This window comes from Peromyscus leucopus, chromosome 11 (assembly GCF_004664715.2).
Source record: "Peromyscus leucopus breed LL Stock chromosome 11, UCI_PerLeu_2.1, whole genome shotgun sequence".
Lineage (NCBI taxonomy): Eukaryota > Metazoa > Chordata > Mammalia > Rodentia > Cricetidae > Peromyscus > Peromyscus leucopus.
The window spans coordinates 45,261,629-45,281,160 of NC_051072.1; the positions used below are offsets into that span (position 1 = coordinate 45,261,629).

A 19,532-nucleotide genomic window follows, 5' to 3' on the forward strand; every position below is an offset into this window, starting at 1 on the left:
TGTGAGTGGAACACTTGCTTTATTCTCTACCCTCTTCCCTTCATTGTCCACCCTTAAATGAGATCGGTGTCCACTTCTGAGCTTGCAGCCTTCAGCTTGAAAGCTGACTACCTCCCTCCAGCCACCTAGTATGTCCCACATTAGAAGGTAAGGGCTGTTTCAAGACCCACTCCCTGGGAGGTCTGGAATTTCTACTCTGCCACTATCAGCCATGGGGTGAGATGAGAGTAAACAGTTCAGAGAGATAATTCAGTGATGTTGTAGCTACAGATAGGGAGCGTTGGGATAATGGCAGGGAACCAATTTGAATAGCTTAGTTTAGATGTGTGTCTCGGTTCCATTTTATGGCTGCCTTGTCAAGGATGGGTTAAGGAAAAGTGAGTCTCTATGCAGTTGGTTTAAGGAAAGTATTCACTGAATGCAGAGATGTCACAAAATTGCCAAGGTGGCACCCGGGACAGGAGCTGGGAGAACACTTATTCCTGGCTTCTTGCGCTGGGACCTTTGGGTGAGTTTGAGCACCATTCCGATTTGGGGGTCCCCTTTCGCCGCTGGCTGTCCGTTTGTAAGGCCTGTGATAGGGGCCTGGCGAATGTGACTTTCAGGTGTTGGACCAGTAGGCCGTGGGTCTGCTTGTTAATGAAGATCTCTGCTCGGCAGGTAGCACAACACACGGGTGATGAAGACTGAGCGCAGGCCGCACAGTTATTAATGGGGCATCGGAGCTGCGAGCCGCGCAGCAAAGTGATCTGCCCTTCACGCAAGCCCGCTAGGACGCGGGAGCCGGCTTGGAGGGGAGCCAGCACCGGGCCTGCCATCAGAGTGAAGGAATTCATTAAGAGAGATCGTATTCCAGCGGCTGGAGACAGGGCTTGGAGTGGAGTTAAAGGAAAAGAAAGGGTGTTACCGGGGAGACGGTGATTTAAAACTTGTCCCTTGTTGCAGGCCACACTTCTGTCCCATGTTTATGACAGAGCCCTGAGGGTTTTGTGCGTGCCTGTATCACCCAGTGACACCCGGTGGGCCCCTCCTTCAGCGTGGGCCGGCTGGCTTCCTAGATCAGGACGAAGGCTCCATGGCATCTCAGAGCAAGGGTGGAGTTCTCAGCAAGGGGACAGACGTGCTGCCAACAGAGGGGAGGTCACATCCAGTGTCAGGAAAATGACAGTGTGGAATCCAGATGTGGGTGCCACACTTGGTGGTGTAATGTTTGCAAATTTAAAGGAGGCAGGCAGGTCCGGGAGGCGGGTACCAGGAAGTGTGAACGCTCATGGTGGCTTGGAAACCCTGGGGGCCCATGTGTGCAGGTGGTTACTGCTCACCACCTGACAGTGGTTTAATGAGGAACTCTGAGTCCTGTTCCTGGATCTGAGCTTCCAATATGTCTCCTAATTTAAAAACATTTAATTTTAAAATATCCCAAAATGTTAATATTTAAAAAAAAATGACAGACTGATCAAATAGTACCTGCTTGTGGACTGAATCTGTCCTGTAGGAATCTGAAATCAGAGGAGTGGCCTTCCACAGCTGTGTACGTCCTAATTCTGAGGGCCTGTGAATGTACTGTGTTACGTGGTGGAGAAGTAAATCTACTGTTGCTGTGAAGTAGCTAATCACCAGGAGATCGCATCTTGGGTTACCCGGAAGGGCCAATGCAGTTACAAGGGTCCTCCAACGTGGAAGAAGGGGAGGGGAGTGACCTAATGTGAGAAAGATTCAGTATGGCAGCCTCAGAGATGGGAGGAGGCCCTAAGCCAGGGACAGGGACGCAGAAGCCTCTGAATCTTGGAAAGGAAAAGTAAGTGGCCTGCCTTAGGTCCTCCAGAAGAGAAAGCAGTCCTGCATATAAGTTGGTTTTTAGCCCAGGAAATCATACTGGAATTCTCAACCATGGAAGCAAATGCTTGTAGTGGTAACCTGTCACATGGAGAACTACGGTCACCTCCATTTTCAAGCTCTAATCGGGAGGCTGAGGAGCAGGATGGTGAGAACAACAAAAGAGGGACACTGAGTTCATTTGCCTTTCCTAAAGATGTCATGCAGGTGGGATGCCTGAGCTCCTCGGGGACTGTTTGGATGCACAGTAGCTGGCCAGCTAAGTTGATCGCTCCGAGTTCCTGATTCCCACTCACTAGTCCTGCCCTGAGGGCAGCTTTTGAAGGAGTTTCCCAGAGGATCTCCAAGTCAATCACCAGTTTTTACTTCCTATGACGGAGCCCTTAGTGTCCAACAAACACAAACGGTGTCCTGTATTTCTCAGGCTCCCTTATGGCTGATGTCAACCGCCACCCATGCGATGTCACCACCACACGTGACGTAGACAGCCTGCAGGCTGGATTCCTCCATAACCCCACAAGTCCCTTCATTACTTGATGGACCCTGGAGGTCTTGTGTTCCTCATGATTAAGTCACTGGAAAAGCACTGTCCTCATCTGTGTCATAGGCAAGATTTCAGAGTTATCCGGAGCTATACTAGCTGATCAGTTTCTGAGTCTCCAAGGGGGCAAACAAGAGGAAGGATTGGATGTGAGAATCGAGGAATCTGGGAGAGCCGAGGGTAATGGCTCAAAGTAATGACCACGTTATTCTGGCACAACCTGTCAGGCACTAGGAGGGATTGAACATGTGTGGTGGCAATTCAGAATATCATTTAAAACTTTGAATGCTTAGGCATTTATTTATGTACTCACTATTTTCAGAAAGTGTGCATGTAATTTTACAGGTATGTTTTGGTTAGAGGCCAATGAGAGATAGGTGGAAATACAAATATTAAGTTAATCTATGGAAGTGGCATATCATTTTAGAATAAAAATAGGAAAGAGACATTTGTGCAACTGAAACCTGAGGATACAGCCATGAGAAATCAGGAGGCTTGGATGCCCCTGGGAAAGATACACAGTATTCAGTTTCCGGGCTGGAGAGACAGCTCAGAGCTTACGAGTACATACTCCTCTTTTAGAGGACCTGAGTTTGATGCCCATCATCCATATCATGTAGCTTACAACAGCCCATAATTCCAGCTCCAAATCTGATGCCCTCTTCTGGCCTCTGAGAGCACTGTATAAATGTGGCATAACTCATATAAACATGTACACATAAGTAAAAGGAAAAATAAATCTTAAAAAAAAAGGAGCTCATTCCTAGTGTTCAAGACCAGGTAGGTATTTAAAATCTGCTAGCACTTGACTGGCCAGCTCAATTTCTGCTGACCTTCTGTCCCTTAGTTAAGGCAATTGTTAAGGGCAGTTCAAATCCCATGTGCTCTTTGAAGCTCTACTGCATAGTCTCATCCTTTTAAGGTGTTGTTCCAAGGGCTTTGCTCATGCAAAGAAATCCCTCTTCCAACAGAAGCACACTCCTAGCCCTCGACGCTTCTAGTGCACCTACTCATACATTACCTAGACATGCGGCCATGAAGCAGAGTCCTATGTCTCTGCAATGTGTCTTCCCATTTAAACTGTAAGCTCTTGAACAAGGCTCATTTGATTTTTACAGTATTTCTTTGAACTTTTCATACTTCTAGATAATTTTCAGTAACACACAAGCAGCAGTTGTTGTAACTTTTTAAAGTTAAACATCTATTTCTCACACTTCAGAGCTTTTCAAAGCACAAGCCAAGAACTTCTGGACAGCAGAATTGAGCTGTCTTATGACATAAGGGTAACGTATTGAGCTTTCTGTTTGAAGAAACTCGGCTCTAATGAAGTTGGCAATGAGAAAGGTCATGAGTTATGTTGTTACCTGGGTTATCTAAATGGTCATGTTGGGGAAGTGTTTGCACACAGGCTATCAAAGTTATGGCACCTGCTGAAGCAAAGAGACCTCAAAACTTGCATGTGTGTGTGTGTGTGTGTGTGTGTGAGATTTTTGGAAAACAGCGGGCTCTAGGTAAATGTGGGGAGTTCTGAATTATTATTTTCTACAATTGTTTACTTACACACACACATATATACATATGTATGTATATATAGATACACACATATGTGTGTATATATATCCTTACACACACACCCACACACACAGTGAGCATGTGGATGGGAGTTCAAAGGACAACGTACAGGATTCAGTTCTCTCCTTCTACTATGTAGCTCTAGGCTTGGCAGCAAACACTGTTATACACTGAGCTATCTCATGGGTCCTGGGAGTAGGTCAATGTTCTATTAAATCATCCATCCTTTTTTTTGTTTAAATGATTTTTAGCTGCTGAAAAATCACTTTCCTAATTCCACTTGGCTTTGCTAGCTTCAGCATCTCCCAGTGGTATTGGCACCCCTCCCCCCCCATCTCCAGGCTAACTCTAAAGAGATGTGCCTATCAGTGGCATCCGATGGGAGTCTGGGCAACAACACGCATGAAAACAGTCACATGCTCTGGAAAGTCAGTCTGGCTTCAGCACTGTCAAAATGAACACCTCTCACGAGTGCAGAAATTGCCCAAGTCAAAGCTGTGAAGGATTCTAGAAGCCACCCCATCTAGCTGCTTCTGTCTGGGCGGTAAAGGCAAGAGTACGTGTGAGGATGGTGCTTCCTGCCCACCCTCAGGGCAGTGCATCTAAAGCAGAGGGCAGACTCCTCCCTGCCAGCTTACCAAAGCCAAGAGCGTGTCTGGCGGTAGCAGGCTGTGGGAAAGCCTTCCGTCTCATTTGCCCTTGTCGGATTATAGATTAATCAACAAGCTTTGGGGGATATTTCAGGACATTTCAAAGCAAACGTGTATCCTTTGATGTAGCCGTTTAATAACCAGGAGTCCTTATACCTGTGAAAAGGCATGAAGTATATGTCCGTGGAGGGGCATGATTAATTATGATAATGAAAAAGCAGAGAGAACTTAAATGTATTTAATAATAGAAGGGTCAGATTAATTATAGGAAATCCTTCTTGCCATCCTGTGAAAATTTGTGTAGCTCTTGAAAAGAATGAATTCAATACACAAGATGGTATAAGTGCTTTGGAAAGGACACCTTATATATTGAATTCAAAAACTTAAATGGATTACCATATGACCCAGAAGAATGTTCCCAAGTGTTGGAAACATGTCTGAAAAAAAATGTGTGGAGCAGTAAATATGAAATTTATTCACAATAGCTATAAAATAGAAACTCCCAAATGCCCATTAACTGATAATGGATCAGCAAATTATGGTATGTTTGTGTAACTAAGTACTTTTTAGCCATGAAAAAGAGTGAAGTATTGATGCATGAATGAATGAATGAAGCTTAAGAATATGCTGAGAGCTGAAGAGATGGCTCAGAGTTAAAAGCCCTTGTTGCTCTTGTGGAGAACCTGGGTTCAGTTCCCAGCACCCAGGTGGTGGCTCACAGCCATAGAGAATCCAATGTCTTCTTCTGATCTCTTCAGGCTCCAGGCATGCATGTGGTACACAGACATACATGAGAGCAAAACACTCATGCATCTAAAGTAAAATAAATAATAATAATAATAATAATAATAATAATAATAATAATAATAATTTTGGTTTTTTGACAGGGTTTCTCTGTGTATCCCTGGCTGTCCTAGAACTCAGGCTGATCTTGAACTCAAGAGATCCACCTGCCTCTGCCTCCCAAGTTCTGGGACTAAAGATGTGCACCATCACTGCCCAGCTGTAAATCTTAAAAAATAAAAAAAGTATCATGCTCACTATAGGAATTGGACACAAAAGGCCAAACACCATGAGTCCATTTGTATGCAGTGTCCAGAAGAGGCAAACCCTTAGAGATGATGTAAAACCTGTAGTTTCAGAGGCTGAGAGCCAGAAGGGAGTGAGCATGGCTGCCAGTGGGTATGAGGAGGATTTGTTCAGTGATGATGAAATATTCTGGAATTAGGGAAGAGGGCTGCAAAATTTATGAACAATACACTAAACATCAGCGAGTTGATTTAAATAATTAATCATTTTGTTCTAAATTTTAAATGGGTATGGTATGTAAATTATATATCATTAGGGTTTTTTTGTTTGTTTTTGTTTTTGTTTTTTTAGAGTGAGCTGGGTCCCTTTCTCTGAAATGAAAGCATGACCCCAGTACCTTGGTGGGGTAAAGAAAAAGATGTAGAACAATATAACACTTCTTTTTATAGCTTGGCCAAACAAACTCCATGATGAAGACAGAAAGCCCAGAAAATATTTAAATCAAAGGGAGTGTAGCACAGGAAATGGACCGCAAGAGTGAAAAGCACACCCCATTGGTGGGACAAACCAAGGAGACATTACTGTCAGAGACCAGGGACTGGGGTCACTGTTGGGAGCAGGAACCATGGAATGCTTTCCGGTGGGGCTTGAGGTCATGGGAGGATGTAGCCACTACCAGAGATGCCACCAGAAGGAGAGGAATGCCTTTAGCCTCTCTCCTCCTCTCAACCTCTGGTCTCCCACCACTTTCCATTGGCCTTAACTACTTATAAGTCCAGGGGGGGAAAGAGAGTCTCAGAAGTCCAGTTCAGAGAACAGACGGATACAGAAGTGAACAAAGATGGATAAAAGTGAACATGCCATTGGCTCTCATGGCTCCCACTTTGCAACCTAACATGTCTCTCATTTGCCTCATACCGTCCACAGTGTTGGAACCCTCTTCTGACAGGGGGCGCCCCAAGATCCCATCAGATGTCATAACTGTTCCAAGAGCTTCTTTCCTGCTTATACAACATTTCCCACAGGTCTGGATGTGATGTCTCATGATGGCATTGACTTAACTGTGAAGTTAAACATCATCACACTGGTCACAAGATGGAAAGAAATGAAAAGCCAAAGCCTAATGGAAATATTTGCAGCTGCCTGTCCTCTTATCTGCAAATAGATCATGAAACTGTAGTTGATATTTATTGCTTCCTCCCTCTACCACCAACCCCCTTGGCTGGTACTCTACTTGGTCAGGTCTTGATCCGGTAGAGTGAATGAATTCAAAAGTCCTGGAAACTCAATGTCTGCAGCAGCCAAGACTTCATTGGATTGCCACACTGTTCTGTTCATCTTCCCTTGGAGATATGAAGCTGCACCCCAGGTTATCTCCAGTGGGGACCTCCGGCCACCACTCTGTGCTCAAAGCACAGCTTCTTCTGCTGAGATGGCATCAGCCCTATTGATGCAATAATGCAAAGGTAGAGCTGGCAGTTTCTTCTTCCACTGTGTGTGGCAGCAGCCTTTCTTAGGGTACAGCTCCAAGATAGCATGGACAGGAAGCAAGTCTCTGATCTAACAGTGAGTGGGGCCAACTTTTGACTTTGGTTCCACATCTGTATCTAGCTAGGGGAACAGGGACTCTGGGCATGTGTTGACATTGAAAGCTTGTAGTCTGTCCTGAAGTACAGAACATAGCTTCTTATGGTGGCTTTTCCCTTTTGCCTTAGAGTTTTTATTGCTGTGAAGAGACACCATGACCATGGCAACTTTTATGAAGAAAACATTTCATTGGGGTGGCTTGCTTACATTTTCAGAGGTTCCGTTTGGAGGTTCAGTCCATTATCATCATGGCGGGGAGCATGGCAGCACACAGGCAGACATGGTGCTGGAGTAGCCGAGAGTGCTACATCTTGTAGGCAACAGGAAGTCGACTGACAGTCACACTGAGGGAAGCTTGAGCAAAAGAGACCTCAAAGCCTACCCCTACAGTGACACTCTTCCTCCAGCAAGGCCACACCTCCGAATAGTGCCACGCCCTTTGGGGGCCATTTTCTTTCAAACCACCACACCATCTGACACTGTCTCTAAGTCTGTAACAAGCCGTTCTATCAGGCCAGTTTCCGCTGGGAAATTCAGGAACATAGTGTGGCCAGGGGATTCCACGATTGTGAAGCTACTGGTGCACTTTCTCACTATGAATTATTACTTGCTCAGAATGTTGTGTGGGATACTGTGAGTGTCCCTAAGCCCATGAGTAGTGGCACTGACACAAGAATGCAGAACTCATCATACCAGGGGATCAAACTGGGGCAGGTTAGCTGGTGGAACTGTTTTCCAGCTGCGTGAGCTAGAACGCTGTCCGGGATGGATGTGGTGAATTCAGCCTTGCTTCATGTTTCTTTCTGCTCTTCGCTGTGATCACCTGTACACACTGCTCACACTGCTGCACTTTGGCATCTGGCTTATATGAATGAACACCGCATGTTTCCCAGAACTGCCCCTAAAATGCTCCCCATGGAGTACAATGGTACGGATTCTCTCTTGGGATCAGAATTGGGGGTGTGATCTGGAGAAGAACAGAATCCCAGTGCAAGAAGCTGCCTGATAAAAGGTCTCGACATTACAGAGACTTGGATAGGATGGACTGGCTCAATACCAAAAGGAACCCAGGGCCAGTCGCCTATTTAAGCCTCCGAGTATTTTCATACTACCCTAAAGTCCCCCTGCCAAGGCTCAGCATCCTGCCTCTTCTCAACTAATATCCCAGTGATAATACATGAGACCCAGGTAGATTTTGTGTTCAGTTTATGCTATAATTGTGCAACATGGATGATTAGATTAGGGGCCAAATCTTAAGCTATGTCCACGAAGTGGGTGCAGAAGGAACAGGTTCTTTAGATTCTGTATCTGTCCCTGAGGCTGAGCTGATACTCCTTTCTGTGAGCTCTCAGCATGTTCAGAAGCAGAGACCACCAAGTAGCTTATGCCAGTTGACTGTCTGTGATCAAATAAATAATTGCTATTGGATTCCACAGAAGACCTTGGCTCCAAAGAGCCACTGTGTCCATTCTGTAGTAGATAAGGCACCAGAACTAGAATTTTATCTTGAAAACTTGTCTTTTTCCTTCATTCGTTCCATCCTTCCTTCACTCCTTCTCTCCTTCCTTCCTCCCTTTCTCTTCCTTTGCTGAGACTGGCCTCAAACTTGTGAACCTTCTGCCTGAGTCTTTCAAGCGCTAGGATCCCAGGTGTGTACCAGCACACTAGTTTCTTAAAACTACTGCATAAAGGGTGTGTATGGGGGGGGGTGACCTAGTGGATAATGGTGCTTGCTGCCCACGCCTGAGGACCAGAGTTCAATTCCAGGGACCTAAGTGAAAGCCAGGTCAAGGGTGGCATACCTGTCATCCCAGGGTCACTATGAGACACGAGAGATGCCGAGTGGACACAGTACAGTCCCAGAAACTTGAGCCAGTTAGCCTGGCATACTGAGTGGAAAACCAAGAGAAGAGACTCTGCCTTTCAAGGTAGGAGGTAAGGACGGACGCCCGAGGTTTGCCTCTGACCTCTACACATATGCCATGGCAGTGTGTGTGGTGATATTTTGTTTTGTGCTCTAACTAATTAGGCTTGCCTGAAGATCAAAAGGCAGAGCCAGCCCCTCGTTAACCATAGAGGCCAGGTAGTGGTGGCACATACTTTTAATCCCAACACTTGGGAGGAGGAAGCAGGAAGATCAGGAGTTCAAGGCCACCCTGGGCTACAGGAGATTGATTGGCTTTCTCTGAAAGAACCAGAGCCAGGTGGTGGTGGTGGCTCACGCCTTTAATTACAGCACTAGGGAGGTGGAGACAGGAATATCAGGTGGGTGAAGACAGGATTCAGCCAGTCTGAGGATTCATAGAGACAGGAGCCCCCTTTCAGTCTGAGGATTCCTAGAGGTAAGAAGTCTTTCTAGTGGCTGGCTGCTCTGCTTCTCTGTTCTATCAGTTTCTGCCCTAACATCTGACTCTGGGGTTTCATTAAGACCAATTAGAATTGCGCTATAAGTGTGCCCACATTCACACACACATGTATAGACAAGCCACTATAAGAATGCCATCACACAGCAAAATGGAAACTTCTCCTATAGTAGATAAACAGAACAAATGTAGTCAGATTAACATAGACACCTTTTAAATACCAGAGATTAATTTTTCCATAGTTCTGGAGGCTAAGACGAAGATTCATTGTTGCTTTCTAGCGAGGAAGCTTTCAGACTTGTAGATGGCCTCTTCTGTGTGTGCTCAAGGTGGTGGCTGAGACCTGGTGTCGTCTTCCATAAGGTCCTATTATATCGAAGTTTCACCCTTCCAGCTTCACTTAACCTCTGTTGCTGCCGTTCAGGCGGTATCTGGCAGTACAGTCACATTATGGGTTAGAAGCTAACATATGAAACATCCTCCATGAATGGGATAACCAGGCCACTTTTCTCTCTGCCTTTCCTCTATTAGTGTTAGCAAGTGCCCAGAGTTTTCGGCTGTGCAGGGGTCAAGCCAGCACAGGTCTTACACAGGACCAATGGAGTGCTGTTGATGATTACTGACCACTCACATCTGTCTTCCAAAGTCAGGGCCATACTTCCTGGGGCTCCATACACTGCAGAAGAACCTGCCATGTGCTAAGAGGAGGCCGTGGGGAGTCAGCAGAGGTGGGCAGGGTGGCCTCTTCACATGCCCACAGATACTGCCCACCACACATCCTGGCACAGGAAAACAGGGCAGCTGTTACCATCATTGTATCGGCTTCCTTCTGGGGGCAGTCAGGCCCATTTTAACCATTAGGCACCATAGGCATAGTGCTGTGGTCAATATGGTTTTAAGGGAGCCCTGAAAATGTCTGAATGGAGGGAAAATGCCCCTCCCCCTCCCGCCAAACAAATAAATGAAGGGCGAAGGAGATGGCTCAGCACTTCAGGGCACTTGATCTTCATCCAGAAGATCCAAGTTTACTTCCCAGCAATTAAAACAGGAAGCTCACAATTACCTGTAACTCCAGCTCCAGGGGATCCAATGCTTTCCTCTGGCCTCGGCAGACTCCTGCCCTCACGTGCACAATATCCTTTCTCCTCTCTCCCCGTGTACACATAAGTAAAAATAAGTCTTAAAAATAGAAATCCATGAGAATCATTACAGTTATCCAATCATACACAATCCTTACATCTGGAGTTGGTGGTCAATTTAGTTTTCTCACCCAAGGCCATGCCCTGTCCTGAAGCACTGATTCCTGATTTTAATAGCAGTGTACAAGCCTGGTGGTTGAATAAAGCAAGGAGCGATTCTAATGGAGCATTTTAGCTCTAAAGTTCCCAGGGGAGTTACCTCTGGCTGTTGTTGGACTTTTGCCACAGTCAATACTTCCCTCTATACAATCGGCTTCTTTTTCTCTCAGAATTATTGATCCCATGGGGCAACCCCCCAATAAAACGTTCTGTGTTAGCCTACCTTCCATTATGATGTCAAAATACTCCAGGCAAAGTAAGTTATAAAGAAAAGTTGACTACTCAGAGCACACCTTGGGAGGGTGACTGTCCCACCAGCGTGACAGTGGTTATTATGATGGCTAGCCCGTAGGTGCATCACGTGATGGCAGAGGGCGCCATTGCAGAAGCAGGTGTGTGAGGAAGCATGCTCTCGGTGAAGCAGGACACCAGAGCAAGAGGAAGGCTCAGACTCACTCTTTCATTGCAACTCATTTCCATGATAACTCGCTCCAGGAGACTTGCTTTCTCTTCTGGGTCCAGAACCTCCAGTGACTCCCATCATTTTCCACATCGTCTCCTCACATCCCCCCAGAGAGCCAGGCTCCCACCCCATGAACCTTTGGAGAATATGTTTGTGCTTCAGCACTTCATATATGTTAGTCTCTGTTTCAAATCTGCTTCCTGGAAATTCGGCCTGGGACAATTCCCTCAGCCTTGGTAGGGCATTGGGGAGCATTGCTTGCACCAGGGCCTCTCACCCTTGATCTGTGAAACTGCAAGCACGTTTATCACCTGACATCAGAAACCTCTCTTTTCTGAGACATGGTACCTTCTGGTTTGCTGACCAGAACCCTCTTTTCTTTAGAGAAAACAAACACACAGACTTCGTTAAAATAGTGAATGCAGAAACAAATGCCTAGGCACTCAAAGTTTTAAATGCTATTCCGATTGCCATTGCACATGGTCCGTTTTCACGAGTGGTTTACAGGTCACACCAGAATAATAATACTAATAATCACCTTCGGCTCTCCTGGGCTTCCAGCTTACTTGATTCTCACCTCTGCTTTTTGATTTTATTTTGTCCTTTTTTTTTTTTTTTTTTTTTTTTTTTTTTTTTTTTTTTTTTTTTTTTTTTAAGACTCAGTAACTGATGAGAAACTAGGATTGCCACAAACAACTCTGAAATTTTGGTGATCCAGCAGAACAAGGATGGGTTCGGTGATGTCAGATCCCTTCCAGTTCCTATGATTCTGAACCTCATACAACTGTGGTTCCTGAGACTAAGGCCAGAGAATTAATGTAAGGATTAACATCTTTGTCTCAGGTTTGAGCTCCTTTCTACTCGGAGTCTCCATATTCCAATCATAATAGTTTTGTGAATATTTGCATGGACCTATCTGATATGTTTCATATACAGGCAAGTAGAGATAAGATACAAAAAGGTAAAATAAAAAAGGGAAGAACTGAAAGAGAAAAACCGAGGCATGGTGGTGCATGCTTATGATCAAATATTCAAGTGGCAGAGGGAAGATGATGAATTCAGTAGTAGTCTTAGCTATATAGAAACTTTTAAATTAGCCTCGGCTACATATAGAAACCATATTTCAATGAGTGAGTGAGTGAATGAATGAATGAATGAATGGCAAACACTTCTACCAACTGGAAGTGGATTATCAGTGGAGCCAGACTCAGATCATAGGCCACTGTGCTCTGAGACCAGGTTTGGACACAGGTAACTATGTGTCTCATTCTTGTTTGACAAATGTGCTTGATGCAAGCTGGCACAGCGGCCCGAATCATTGTCTTAAAGTTGTAGCATTGAGATACAGCTTCCCTCCTCAAGAAAGGGAGCTGACATGTTCTATCCTTTAAATAGCTCTTTTTTAAAGTTTTATTTTGTAGGTATGAGTGTATGGCTTGTATGAATGTATCCATGCTTGGTGCATTTGGAGGCCAAAAGTGGGCTCTGTATCTCCTGAAGCTGTGTATGTATGTATGTGTATATATACATATATACAGTTATGAGCAGCCATGTGGTTGCTGGGAACTGAACTCAGGTCCTCTGCAAGAACAACAAGTGATCTTAACTGCTGAGCCATCTGTCCTGCACCTTTTAATTCTCTTGAAGGATGATGACTTTCCTGGAGGCTCTAGGCCTGGGAATGATGTCATAGCAGAATGCAGATGTGATCTCTGGACTGGCTATGTTACTCTGAGACCAAGAAATAAATTAAAAAAAAAACCCACACATGAAGATCAGTGTTGGACTTGAGAGCAATCTGGTTTAGGCAGAAATAGAAATTAAATAAAAGGTAGACAAAAGCAAATAAAATTCATAAACCCACAGATAAAATAAATGCTAAAAATAGTGAACAATATTATGAATAATCCAGAGAATTCACTTCAAATAAAATTAATTTCATGAAACAACCCTATGGGGTTTTATAATAACACTTAAGAAATTAAAGGAGCAAAATAAAAAAGATGAATATTTGTAACATGTAACTGGAAAATAATAAGTGAGTAGAAAAACAGAGGTACATAGAGAGAAAATAATAAGTTATGTTGTTGGAAATGAACAAAAATTAAAGTTGAGAAACCTGACTGATGGAATAAACTTTAGACTTGTCATAACGAAACAGTAAATGAATGGAACTAAATATAATGTTTGAAGAATTCACCAGGAAGCAACACTGAGAATAAATAAAGCATTTTAAGAACCCGCAGGCACATTTGGGAGGCACATGTAAACACAGCTTCTGGAAGAAGAGCTTGAATAACTGGGACACAGTGTTTGAGAGCATGACAGGTAAGAATGCCCCGGAAGTGAAGAGATGTGATTGACAGTGCACCCTGAGAGCAAGAGGGATGCATGAAAGCAAGCTCATGTGGAGACAAGGTGGAGAAACTGAAAGATGCCGAAGACACAGACAAAAGCTTTTGAAAGCTGCCGGAGTGAAAAGACATTTTATCTATGCATGAAACCAGTAAGAGTGACATCAGACTTTCCCCCCCTGTGACGTTATTTATGGAGAGTAGGTGAATTTCTCCGAAGCTCCAGGGGAAGGAACTGCCAACCTCACGGTACAGCTGGTCAAGAATGAGAGAGAAATAGTCCAGTTTCTAGAGATTTAGAGTCTAAAATACTTTGCCACCCTTGGAAATTAATCATTAAAAAATAGTCTTCTGTAAGAATAAAACAAAGCCGGGAGAGAGAGCAGGCCACAGAAAACATGGAGAGCATACAGATAAAGGAACTGTATTTAACAATTCGCCTAAAAATCATTAAGTTTACTTTTGTGTGTTGAAAACCTCGTTGTGAAAAAGGAATAAATAACCAATGAGGGCATGGAGTAACCAACATTTATTGTAAACATGTGAAAGTCTATTCATGTGCTAGAGGAATATGCCAGGTATGAACAAAGAGACTTCATGAGAAAACTTATGTTTGAATGGTTATGGTTTAAAAATTAAAGATAGTCACCAAAAGAGGGAAGGCACAATTCATGAGCCATAAGCTAGCAGAAGCAGAGAAAAAAAATACAGAAAAACATTATCCACCCATCCGAAGGCAGGAAAAGAGATAGGAAATAAAGATAAAGCAGAAACGTGAAACAGTGTCAAAAATAAGTTCAATCATACTGGTACTCAGAAAATTTTGAACACACCGAGTTCATGTGTTAAAAGGTAGATTGTTTGGCTGAATTAAACCAAAGCAAATCAACCACTAGTGCTGTGGCCAGGGAGGCAGATCAGGCCTTGTTCAGCCATCATCAGAGACGCTTCCTCCTGCAGCAGATGAGAACAAATACAGAGACCGCAGCCAGACTTTAGACCTCTAAATCAACATGATCAAAACTTTATCTGAACTCACAGAGACTGAGGCAGCATGCACAGGGTCTGCATGGGTCTGCACCAGGTCCTCTGTACATTTTATGGGTTCCAGTGTAGTGTTTTTATAGCAGTGTGCAGACAAGAGGGTCTCTGATTCTTGTGCCTTCTCTTGGGCTCTTTTCCTTCTCTTGGTTTGCCTTGTCCAACTTCAATGTGGTAGTTTTTGTTTTATCGTATCACATTTTATTTAGTGATATTTTAAAAAAATGAATGAATGAATGAATGAAAACCTAGCCACTAGGGTAAAGGTTAACAACTGAACTGTCAATTATACCTGCTGAGAGAGGGAAAATCAATTTTCTCCAACAGAGTGACACTATGTATACCAACCACTCCAGGGCAGGCATCATGTTCAGGCTTTCTTTGTGTGTGTGCTTTCATTTGGTTAGTGTGGGTTTTTTTTTTTCTATTGGGGTGTTGTTTTGTTATATTTTATTGGCTTTGGAGGGTTATGTTGTTATATTGGAATTTTTTTTTGAGAAAGAACTTAAAGTTGGGTGGGTAGGGAGGATCTGGAAGTGGTTGGGGAGGGGAAGAATATGATCAAAATATATTTAAATTTAAAAATTGTTTTAAACTATAAATGTTGGTGTAATTATTAAGGCCACTCCACTTAATTAAAAGGAAGATTTATTTAGTGGGCAACTTACAAAAAGGGAAAGGTAGGTCGCAGGGTCTGGGGAAGGTGTATCGCAATCCCTGGTGTTCTCTGGAGCTCTGCACAGTCCACCTTCACTGTTCAGCGTCCTGGCACAGAGCGCACAGAGAGAGCGCTGGCCCATCCAGCTCTCGGGTCCCCAGGCGCCTCCCCTCGCCCCGCCTCGTAGGCATGACAGTTGCCAGAGTCTCAATGGGGGTTGGAACTTCCAGATCCAAGCTGGAATGGCTACCCACTACATCTCCCCCTTTTTGTCTAAATAAGAAGGTTCTAAACTAATACAAGACTATATACAAAGGAATGGTTATTAAATATTGTTCAGGAATGATGAGGGATAATGACCTAGATAAGATGTAACTACAACCAATGCAAGCAATATCAAGCAAGAAGCACATACTAAAATCCAGAGAAGTACAGGGCATAGGTAAATGGCATGTTATAAAGATCATTCCAAAAGGTGTCCTATCCTAAAGAACCTGAATCTAATACTTAATATGTTCTATCTAAGATATATATATACTAAGTTGTAACTATAACTGCTAGTCTTCAATTCCATCAAAGACCTGAGAAGGAACATAATGGTACCTGAGAAATGGTAGATGGATGCAAGCAACTTTTGGGAATCTTGCAAGAGTAGAACAAGACAGCTGGCAGCCTGGACAGTCACCTAATGTTTCTCAGCATTGTTGGTGCATTCAAATTGGCTACAGGCCTAGAGTATCTGACAGACCATTTTCAGAAGCAGGAATTCTGAAAGACCATCTTACTCTGTCTTGGCAGAGTACAGTGGTCGCTTTTCTTGTGTCCCGCTTGTCCAGAAAGGACAGCATTGCATTTGTACTGTCAGCTGTCAGGGCAAGGGCAGTTCTTTGCCCAGTAGGCCATTTTGTGCCAAAAAGACAAACTTCCAAATGGAAATGTCTTAGAAGCCAAACATTCTCTCGGGATCAAATTGGTGCAGCCAGGAGCAATTGTGTCTCACGTCAACAGAATTCTAAGTTATTTAAATGCCATATTCTCTAGGTCTATGAAGTGTTTGAAGATTACCTGTCCATCTGACCTATGTATCTGTAAATCTGGATAACCTAACTAACTATAGAGATAACAGGCATAGGTGACTATAAATCTATAAGTCTTATTTACCGAAATAACCTAAGGACGAAGGCTTCACGTAAACAAGATAAACAGTCTATAAGCAAATGTATGGTGAAGAACGATGACTTCAAAATTGTGACAATACACAAGATATTTATAACAGAGGTAGGAATATATAGTGCGATATGCAATATGACAATAATCTTAAATATATATCAATATACCGAATATCCTAAACAGAAGTAGAACATACATAAAGTATGACAGATATAAATTTACATTTGTATCAATATAAAAATATTTCAAATAAGAGTAGAAATATATGTACATTATAACAAATATAGTTCTGTATTTGTATCAATATACAAATTATCTTAAACAGGAGTATAAAAATAGTTTACATTTGTATCAACATATAAGAATCCATAACAGTACAAATTACAGTGCAAATTATCTAAGGTTGCTATTTTACTAAATTTGTTTACTAGTATATACAATGATTTACCATCATATCTTATACCTATCCATTCCATTTCTTCTCCCCCCTTTTTTTTAGAATACTGAGTCTAATATTTTCTTCCACCCCCAACCCTATAACCATCATCCATAACCCTGAGAATTATGAAACCTAAGGGAGAAGGGTCGTCGTTTTCTTAGAATTGCTTCCTGCTGTTTAGGGGGTGATGTTATCTCTGTTGGGTACTGTGAGAAAGCTCAGATAGTTAAATCTCAGTTAGACTAACTGTAGGTTCTGCAGCAAGTTTTAGAGTAATGGGTAAGATTGTCTGAAATTCTGGCAAGAAGTGTAGTATGATGATGATTACCATGGCATCATTCTGGATTGGGTAGAGAGTTGTTGTTGGGGCCCCATCTTCCTTCTGGAGACTTCTGAGATTGCTATTGGAAAACTTATTTGTTATCACAAATGGGAGGTTTGGATTTAAAGAGGACATAGCATGTAAGAAAGAATTCTGAGAAATCAAGAGTAAGCATGGAGAGAATTAGAATTTGGAAAACAATGGTCCCTTTTTATTCATTTCATTCTGTCTCACACTAGAGGGCTCTTCTGATACGGGACTGAAGAATCTCTCAAGCTTTTCTTTTAGCAATATGCTTGGGTTTAGAGAAGGAGTGAGCCAATTCCATCTCCAAAGCCAGCTTGGCTTATAATTGAATTGGAACCACAACTTTTCTAGATTGATAGAGAGATAGATGTTAGACAGTGAGATTTTACCGTGTGTAGATTGGTACCAATAGATTCTTTCTTTCTGCTGTAAACATCCAGATATCCAAGGCCTTATGATTTTTGGAAGATGGGTATTTCCATTATCCTGGAAAGACAAAAACAGAACCCTACCCCACCCTTTGATTGTTAAATTTTTCTTACGACTTGTGGAGATGTCACATTGGTGGATGATCTTTTACTTCTCTTCATCAAGGGGTTTTTCCTGTTCGAATCAAATTTTTATTAATTTTGTTGGTATCCATAGCTTTTCTTCTCCTGCAGAAACAAAGGCAAAACCCCTTCCCCAACGTAGAACATATCCAGGTTTCCATTCTGAGGTCAGCACATCCTTGAAATAAACCAGTTGGTTTAGCTCAGGAGTTTTGTCTGTCGTCCAATGTCTCTCCACAGCTGTTGTTCTTTTCTCATCAGCATTGAGAAAATTCAAGGTTAATAAAGCACTATGCAGTCTATTTCTAGGAGTCATTGTTACCTGTTGCTGTTTATTTAGTATATCCTTTAAAGTTCGATTAGATCTTTCTATGACTGCTTGGCCTGTGGGATTGTGTGGTATATGTGTAACATGCTTTATATTGTAATAAGCAAAGAATTGTCTCATTTTATTGGAGACATATGCTGGGGCATTGTCTGTCTTAATTTGTACAGGTATTCCTGGCAAACCTGTGTGGGATCTGATATGTGTTATATATATATATATATATATATATATATATATATATATATATATGATGTTCCCTTTTTTTGATGATTTCCTGCAATTGTATGAATAATGAAGTTAATTCTGTATTATCAGGAATAAATCCAGCAGTTTCAATATGTAAAACAACTCTCTCTGCACATTGAGAGTCAGTGACTATATTGAAGGGTTCTGTGAAGTCCATCAGTACCATAAGATGGCAAAGGCCTGGTTGGTACAGGCCTTCTTCTCCCAACAGGTGCTGGAGCAGGTAAGTGGTCCGAGGCAGTCTGTACTGCTTGTTCCAAGGTTGGACTTTTTCTCAAAGGGTCTAACTGAGGGCTTGATCGACCTTGGGCTAGCTGTGGTTTTACAGATCTTGTATCCTGTGTGAAGGCAGAACCAACTGTGCTGCTCTGGGATAAGGTACTGCTATTTGATGCTTCTGTTCCAAAGGATGTCAGGGAGCTCCCAGAAACACCAACGGTGCCAAACTGCTGCCCAACCAATGTGCTTGGACTGAACTGACTGTATGCTGGCATCCTGGCAAAAGGTCCATAGGAACCCACCGACTGGAAGGAAGATGATGAACCTAGTGAGGACTGAACAATAGCTGGGTCCTGAGGCAAAGAACACTGTGGCTTTGGTGGCTTACAAACAGTGAGGTCTTTGATATCACTCCCCCGGGATACAATATACTCAAAGACTTCATCTTGAGGTGGTATTGGATGGTCTGTTGGTCTGTCTTCTGTACTGAAGGATTGAACTTTGGCGAGGGCTACGTTGGAGTTCTCAGTGTCGATGGTGTAGAGGATGCCCTCGTAGCGGATCTCTGCCTTGGAGATGAGGCTGGTCTTGCTGCCGATGTAAGGAGTGCCCCCGCTCATGGCGCCGTCACTCACACTCACTCAGGCAGATCCCCGCTCGCAGCTCCACATGCCTCTCTGCCTGCTTGCTCAATGGGCACCTCACAGCAGCCGCCTCAGAACCAACATGGCGGCTGCGCTGGCTCCCTTCTTCATGAATTCTATTCTCTTGCTTTTGGGATAGTGGTTGTTAATCTCTCCCAAAAAGTTACTGCAGGCTCTCTGCCAGTATTCATTAT

General features: G+C 43.2%; 1 protein-coding gene across 1 annotated transcript; it reads right to left on the minus strand.

Annotated features, from left to right (window-relative positions):
• Positions 1–476: 476 nt before the first annotated feature.
• LOC114704043 (protein LSM14 homolog A-like) lies at positions 477–19,314 on the minus strand. The gene is made up of 2 exons (XM_037209546.1): positions 18,639–19,314; positions 477–811 (listed from the first exon to the last, which is right to left on the minus strand). Exons 1-2 carry the CDS (start codon positions 19,312–19,314, stop codon positions 477–479), a joined length of 1,011 nt encoding a protein of 336 aa, XP_037065441.1.
• Positions 19,315–19,532: the final 218 nt, after the last annotated feature.

Excerpts from the sequence above, each read along its gene's own strand:
- LOC114704043 (XM_037209546.1), bottom strand. The coding sequence starts at position 19,314 with ATGAGCGGGGGCACTCCTTACATCGGCAGCAAGACCAGCCTCATCTCC. Across the intron at positions 812-18,638 it reads CAGGCCTTTGCCATCTTATG|GCCCGGTGCTGGCTCCCCTC; the intron begins GTACTGATGGAC and ends CTCTGATGGCAG.